Source organism: Etheostoma spectabile, chromosome 23 (genome assembly GCF_008692095.1).
Source record: "Etheostoma spectabile isolate EspeVRDwgs_2016 chromosome 23, UIUC_Espe_1.0, whole genome shotgun sequence".
NCBI lineage: Eukaryota > Metazoa > Chordata > Actinopteri > Perciformes > Percidae > Etheostoma > Etheostoma spectabile.
Genome location: NC_045755.1, coordinates 15,588,836 through 15,597,013, shown reverse-complemented (window position 1 = coordinate 15,597,013; position 8,178 = coordinate 15,588,836). Strand labels below are relative to the sequence as shown.

Genomic DNA, 8,178 nt, shown 5'->3' with positions numbered 1-8,178 from the left:
TTCCTTGCCTCACAGCACCTACTGGCACGAGCTGCCAAGGCGATGGCATGGCCAAATGCGAGTGAGGCCGTTTGAAGAGTCGCAACCAGTCCAAGCTTACAACTAAAGGCTGAGCCCAGAGCCAGGACCTGCAGAGTCGCAGTGCACACACGGCCTACATTTCTCTGACGCCAGATAAACAAGGACTTTCCTGGGTTTTTTGGAAAAATTACAGATGATTTGAGCATTTACCATTAATCACTTTTAACTGAAGATCACAAAAATGATACTATGTAGGGAGTACAGGTGAAATAGTGGCTGGTATTTTATATCGACTTCTAGCAGCAAGTGCAAAGTAATGTAAGTAGTTATGTGAAATGCAAATATAATGAAGATGTGAGGATGCCTGCAGCTTGACTGAAAGCAGTTTAAAATCACAGAAGTGCAACATTCCAACTTTCAGAGTCCAGACACCCCCCCCCTTGGTGTCCCATTTCAGCCCTCCTCACTTCTCCCAGCCCAACAGCTGTAACCCTTGAATCACACAGGTCTTCGGCAAACACATTGACCAATTTGCAATAATCCTTGGCTCACTTAAAATGAAACCAACACAAAGCGGCACATTGACCTTTGCAAGATTACGCCGCTCAATATCTTATTTCCATATGTTTAACTGGCACAGGAGGACACGCACACTGGAAACACATTGATTAACATTATCCACAGGCATATATTTCAGTACAATGTGTGAAAGTGCTTCAGCTCTGCGAGACAAAACAATACTCTGGACTCACTGGGAAAGGCTCCTGCCAGCTGGCTCCCACTATGGAGGGTCTGATGATGGCGATGTTGAGCTTGTCTTGCTCCTGCTGCACCACATACTCAGCCAGGGCTTTGGTGTAGGTGTACGTGTTGGGCCGGTCGCCGATGAGCCGTGCCGTGATGTCGCGCACAATGCCATCATCCATCCACCTGAAGAAAGACATGAAGGCCTCGGTCAGCATGCATGGTACTTCTTATTCTTGTTTGAGGTTTGACCCATTTGGGTATTGTTATTTACAATTAAGGGGTATAATACGCTTTTTCAGCTTTGAAAGAAATGAGTATCTTCTGGGGCATAAGATTGGTACAGACACAATTAGGTAATTTATAATTTACAAATGAATAGTGTTTTTGAGATGTATGTACATTTATTCTAATTAAAAAAGGTCATATAAAAAAAAAGTGATGAAAATCATTGACGTTTAAGTCAGATATGTACTCAAAACAGACTCAGTTAAAAAAAAAAAAAAAAAGTCTTTCCAAATTGTTGATAGTCTTCTACATCTCCACGTTATTAATTAAAATGGCTTAACTGGTTTTCAACCCACTAAAAGAAAATTAAGCTTCCTGTGTGCTTCCTGTAGAAGCAATATATTTTTTCTCTGAAGCCCATTTATGCCATATCAGTCACAATGAATTTCAAGACTGGTTAGCCCAATAGAGAGTGAATTTTCCCTTTATTTCAATTCTTTTTATGCGTTTGGTTTTAATCACTGAACAAATCAAAAGATGTGGGCGGTGATTTAATGTTTTGGCACAAGGCTATCAAACTCAATCCTCAGGAAACGTGTCAGTGGCATCGAGTCCTGAAAATGTCAGGAATCAAAGAGTTGCAGCAGATTCTGCTTTGGGCTTGTTTAGCTTTTTTTTTTTAAAAATCTGATATTTCCTGACCTTATGGAGGGGTTTAGGATATTACCGATGGTAATTTTGTTTCTTTCTAATTTCTTTGTAAGAATACTGAAAGAAAGTGGATACAACTTGGCTTTTCAGGCGTGGCAGACGACACCTTTTATGCTCTAACTCTTTAAGTACATTTTTAGCCTTTAGAAACAGTCAAACTGAGCTAGAATTGATTCCACGTCCTAGGGGCACAAAACACCAGCCCTTCATCCACTCACTCCAGAGACTCGATGAGCTTCTTGGGCTCGACAGGTGGCGGGTAGATGACCTCGTCGATGTGCTTGCGGTTGCAGTTTGCATAAGCGGTGGAGACATGAATGAAGGCCTCGAGGTGGTTCATCTGCTGGGCCAGGCTAAGGAGCTGCTGTGTGGCGATCACATTGAGCTGCAGGGCATGTCTGGCAGAGAGAAGAGAGATATATAGTGTCAAATGCCTGTGTGAGAAGAAAGGGTGTGTGAGAGAGAAAGATTTGTGTGTGAGATTATGCGTTTCAGGGAAAAGGCTTTGGAGGTTGTGTGCATATTTGCCAGACTGCCAATATCTCTGTTTGCATGCAAGAAGGTTCATTTGCTGACTAAGGGTTTTCCATTCAAATGAGAATTTGCAGACTAGTAAGAATCTGCATAGCATGATTATAAGCCTAAGCAGAATGATAGGACAGGATGTTCAATCAAACAGGAGGGAGAAACATCTGCTCTTCTCATAAAATCTGTTAAGTCTCATTATTTTCCCTAAACATAGCATTTAGCTCATACTACCACTCGACCAGCCATGGGCACTTGATGTCGAGTACATGCCAATTTTAAATCATCGTTCACACAGTCATAATATTTCTACATGTCTGTCCTAAAAAGAGAAATATGTTGATCTTCCTGAGGTTTCTCCTTTTTTCCTCCTTTAAAGAGTGTGGTTCAAATTTTGTCACATTTGCTAGCGGGAACATCCGCTGGATGAAAGAGTTCCTCATTTTTCCATAAATGGCACCATGTGATGTGTGTCTATGCAGCGGGGGCAAAAACTGAAACAATAGCTAAGTGATTCAGAACCAAGCTTAATTATGTTATCGAATAACTTTTAGATTATTTTTGATTAACCAATAATTGCTAAGACTAATAATGCCAGGACATTGTGAATACTCCTCCGAAAACTCCCACAGTCCAATTTACTAATGTCTTACTTAACCTGACCAACAGTCCAAAACACTAAAATCTTGAACCGCGCCAACAAGTACAACAATCATCAAACTCTAACAATACACAATAGTTCCAGTTAATGTTCTGTACATACTGTACACACATTAACTATACAGTTAATCTAGATTGTGTTGACCTGATTGATCAGTCAAAAATCAATAAAACCCTTCCACTCACATTTATCAACTGTTCTCCTGAATCACAATTATATAGGATTTTCCAAAGAATTAAGAAAGCCAAATTGTGGTTCTTGTTTTATCCACGACGTTGAAGCCCTATCCTCCAGTGGGCCACTCACACACACACCCACTCACTTGGTAAACGTTCAGCATTCAGCAGTGGATCTGTGTCGGCTCTGGAGTGGAAGTGCAATAGCATTCAGAGACCATTTCTCGCCGAAGGCGACAGTAAGAGACACGGAGGACCAGTTTAAACAGACACTGCGAGACAGAATGCTTCTGACTGTGTGTGGGTTGCGTGACAGAAGATGGAGAGTGCGTGGAGGGCGATGGGTCCACCGGCATGAATCAGATGTGGGCAGGTAATGCAAGCAAAGTGGTGACAGTCACAGAGCGTGGTGGTTATTAGAGGGCGAGCTATGTATGTATGTATGTATGTATGTATGTATGTATGTATGTATGTATGTATGTATGTATGTATGTATGTATGTATGCATGTATGTATGTATGTATGTATGTATGTATGTAAAAGGTGAACAGTCGTGGACTCTGGGGCTAGTGAGGCGTTCCATTTTAAGATTGAGAGAGAAACTCAAAGTTTGAAAGCTATTCCAAGCTAAGGTCTTATTACTTCACCTATCCAGTGGTGCTACATATGTACTTTGGGACACAGTCACAACAAGGATGCCAGCCTTGTAAGCCTTCGTAATGAGAGATGGAAGGGACGAGAGAGAGTTAAATGCCAGATTAAGAGCAGTGAAATGAAGAAGGGGACGGCCACTTAGAGAGAAAGACGGAAGGTAAAGCTGTGAGAAGTGCCCTGACCGAGCAGTCTCTCAAACCTAATGGGTGTCCCGCCTCCAAACACACAGCAGTCAAACGCCACCTCAATCGTGAGTAATCTACTTTCACACATGCATTGAGACACTAAACAGTGCGTGAAAGGCCTTATCGCCAGAAATTAAAACACTAATTTCCCAACATGCAATCAATTTAACATACTATGCATTTGATCAAGTAGTAGATTCATAATCTGCTCTACATTTTTAAGTACATGTTTTCTCCACATACTGGCGCACAGTTGCCATGTCTGTTACATTTCTTATCAGATGAAAATAATCCAAATACCTTGCAGGTGAGTTCTATTGTTAAATTCCCAAAGCTGTGGTCACAGAACCACACCAACTATTGTGGATGAAAACAGGTTGTGCAACAAGCAGTGAGGGAGTTTTTTTTCCGTCTTAACTTTTAGAGACTACTGATTTTAATGTTTAAATATCCTGTGCTACCTTGTACGTCTAGTTATCTAGGTTCTCTTTAATCTCATGTAACACATTTTTACAGGCCGCAATACTGAGTCTGAATTCCCCCAGCAGAACCTCACCATTTCTCATGTTACATCTTTTGAAAATTTGACCTCACCTCATTGAATTCCAAGTGTTAAACCTTCTCTATACAGCCAGGAGTGTAATACCAGCCGAGAATACAAAAGATACACATGTAATTTTAATGTTTTTTAATGTTGCATCAATGCTTGGATATTTACTCAGAGAGACAAAGAAGAAAGTAGCAGAACATGTTTGTATGTGGTCGACTTAAGCTTGTAAGCAGAGTAAACAGATGGCTTTCCAATGTCAGCGTGTACTGACCTCAGACCAGCACTTGCAACCAAAACTCGCTGTAGTCTAAGCTGTGCTGTGTTAGCATTAGCGGCCAGATCTGTCCCGACAGCAATCCACCCACAGATGCACGAATGTTTTTGAATCTTTTCACTTTTAAATCCTCTGCTGTAACTTGCTGTTGTGTTGCTACCTAATACGCTGACACACAGCTGAGGCAGACCACCAGGCAGAAACAAAATGTACACTGCAAATATAGATTAAATAAAATGTTGAAAGCGGATTATTTAGGAGGATAAATGTGCCAAGAAGGGACGCATTCCTATTTAAGCTCAGTACTAAATGTTAGATGATGTTTTGACCTGTGACTTTATTTGAAATTTGACTGTGTTAAACATTAATCAAACATAATCAAAAACGTAAGTTATGTCACCTTTATATAAAATGCGCTGTCCCCACCAGTCTCCAATAGCAGCGCAGGAGCCTGAGGACGCAGCAGATATTAGAAGACGCAACGTCTACACTACAACGTTATGTTTAACAAGCTGGAAGTCAACCGGCCATATAGAAACCTTCATAATAAAAACGTATCACAATTCATTTTAATAACCTACATGCTGACATGTGAAATACTCAGATACTATTACTGCCATCACACCAATTAGGAGCAGAGTATAGTTTCTAAATGGGAGAATAAAGGCCTCTACATGTCTCATTGACGTCTTAACTCAAGGTCTTGAGCTTTCTGCGCACAGTGTTGCTCCCTGAAAAAAGAAGGAATCATGTATTGTTTGAGAGATTGTCAAGCAACACTGAAGGGATTACGTTTTTACAATGGTTAATTTCTCAACATTATCGTTCCTACTTCCTCTTTGCTTTAAATCAAACAAACAATCAAGTGAAGCCTGTTCAGCGAGCTGCAGATTCTCTGGAGTGACGTCTCACAACAGAAGTTCCTGCGACATTTAACCAATAATAATAATATTAATAATAATAATAATAATAATAATAATAATAATAATAAGTTGGTAAATTATCAAGTGGCACAGTGTGTAATCAAAATGTTATAAATATTCTTAGAAGAAAGCAACAGAAATCAGATGAATTAATGAATGTGTACAGTTTAGTGTTGGCGCATTAAACCCGGGGATGGGATTCTTACTTGAGCGGCTCGTCGAAGCGGATGGTGGCAGCGCAGTGGAAGATGACGTTGATGCAGGCTGAGAGCTTCTCAACATCCTCTGGGCTGATGGCCAGGCCCGGCTGCATCAGCTCGCTGCTGATGGGGATGATCTTCTGGTGGAAGTCGGGGTTATCCTCACGCACTCTGTCGAAAAGCTGCCAGACAGAAAACACACAGCGTTAAAAAATGCAGGACAACAAACAGAACAACAGACTTATTTGCCACTTATGATTATGTTCATTACTGCACAAGAGCTGGAGGGCAGATCAACTATAAAAGCTGATGCAAGTGTCGACAGCTTAAAACTAACCTGGCATGACAAGGAATGCAAATGATCTCAACTCAGCACAGACAGCAAACTTGATACTTTGTATAAAACCACTCAGGCAAATATTACCCATGTGTCCCTGACCGCCAACTTTGTTGTAGGGCTGAAATCATTCATCAAAACTACAACATTTGTTGTGAAAAACTGTTGCAATTGCCTAATATATGGGCAAGATTAGCTTTTGTTTCAGAATGTCTTATAATTCAGAACATACGTTGGTCATTTGTCAATATTTTACAATTTGATAGAATTATTCTATTGACAGGACAGAAAGTCATTGGTAAACAAATGTTTGTTGCAGCCCTCACTGTAGCAGCAGGGGTGGGGCTTATGGATAAAATCACAATACAGTATGTAATAATTCTAGCACAATATTACATGTATATTATGCTAAAGTATAATAATTTTGTGTGGATATTCCAACATATTAAATTCCTTTATCAAATTGATGCAAAAATATTAAATGAAATCTGATTTTGCCATAAAGAAGTCCTGCTCATAGAGGCCCAGTATATTCAGACAACACAAGGTTTCCTCTAATAAAATTTTCTCCTGGTGAACAAGACAAAAGAGACTTCCAATAGGAGTTTAAGCACCATTGTGTAAGAAGTTTGTGTTGCATGGCCTTACAGCCAAGCACATAAAATTACCTAGTCCAGTATATAAAAGGCCCTCTGCAGATTAAGTTGCATATCAAGTACAGAAGAAGCGTTGTTGCTGTGCAGTTTTATCAGTGCTGTGAGTCAAAAGGCGTACTCCACGATTAATGTCCAAGAAAATAAATCCACTCCCTGTTGTATACACAACACCATCAGTACTGTGCATACCAGACACATATCCAACAATGTAAGACTGAACATTTGCCTCTCTTGTTTAGTGGAATTTGAGGGGAAAGGCACAATCCACATTAAACCCCTAGTCCAAAAACAACCCTCGCTACCCGACACCCTGTCACCCTTCAGAGTCCCTGCAAGACCTTACCATGGCGTTTTACTGGGAGACACAACCCTAAGCAGCAAAGAAAGTCAGTCAGATGTCATGTTGCTCGATACATTTCTTTGAGTACCTCCAATCAGAAGTCGCAAAAAGTAGGGTTGCGGATATTTCTAGCAGTGTGGTAGCTGTGCACAAATACATTTCATAGACTGTATAGACAGCATGAGAAAAAAAACAAGAGGGGGATTGAGAGAGGAAATGTGTGTGTGTGCTTTGTTATGAAATTGCAGCTCTGTGTGTACGTGTATGTCAGCAGTCATAGTAAGCAGAGCACTCTTGCTGAAGAGGACAGTTGTTGAATTAATAGCTTCAGCAGCCGTTTATATGCATGTTCTGCAATAAGTAATGCTGTACTCCAAATACACCTCACTGCCCATATTAGGCACAGGTCCTGATGTACAGTATGTCATGTCATAACCCAGAACTATTCCCAACTGGGGGAGGGGGATGCATGCGGTATTTTCTGCATGATAGTGTAGTACTGCCATTATGTAATGCAAAAATAGCCTTTCCCCGCCATCTGCTCGGGGTTAACAACTGACAGTAACAGAGGCATACATTTCGTAGAGAGTTGGAGTAGAAGATTCAATGTGCAGCTTTCTCACAAAAATCTTTTCAAAGTGGTATGTATTTTACTGCACAAACCGTTCCCTCTTTACTGCATGATTCACTGAGCTGTTGAGGTCATGTAATGACCTCTGTTCAACTTCCACTCAAAAGAGTGTGTAGCTCGCCAACAAAACAAACCCAGATTTTGGCAGAGATTCCATCACTCACAAGCATTGGGATTTGTACAACGCCAATTCTTCTAATAGCCCTGATGTTTAGAAGCCCTGTCACATACCAGAGACGCAAATACAAAAGAATTCAGTGTGGCAACTCCTACAGAACACACGTCAGTCACACCTCGTGTCATATCCTGCCTTTTCATGAAGATAAGCGACTCATGACCTTTGCAAACGCTATGGAGACAAA

The 8,178-nt window shown here is 40.7% G+C and overlaps 1 protein-coding gene across 1 annotated transcript in view; it reads right to left on the bottom strand.

The window, feature by feature from the left end:
- Positions 1-8,178, bottom strand: part of si:dkey-97m3.1 (fatty acyl-CoA reductase 1) — a 40,437-nt gene that overhangs the window by 9,328 nt on the left and 22,931 nt on the right. The window contains exons 3-5 of the mRNA XM_032505525.1: positions 5,859-6,034; positions 1,923-2,102; positions 774-951 (exon numbers count right to left, since the gene is read on the bottom strand). Of these exons, the coding sequence (XP_032361416.1) occupies positions 774-951; positions 1,923-2,102; positions 5,859-6,034 (534 nt within the window). The remainder of the gene's footprint in view (positions 1-773; positions 952-1,922; positions 2,103-5,858; positions 6,035-8,178) is intronic.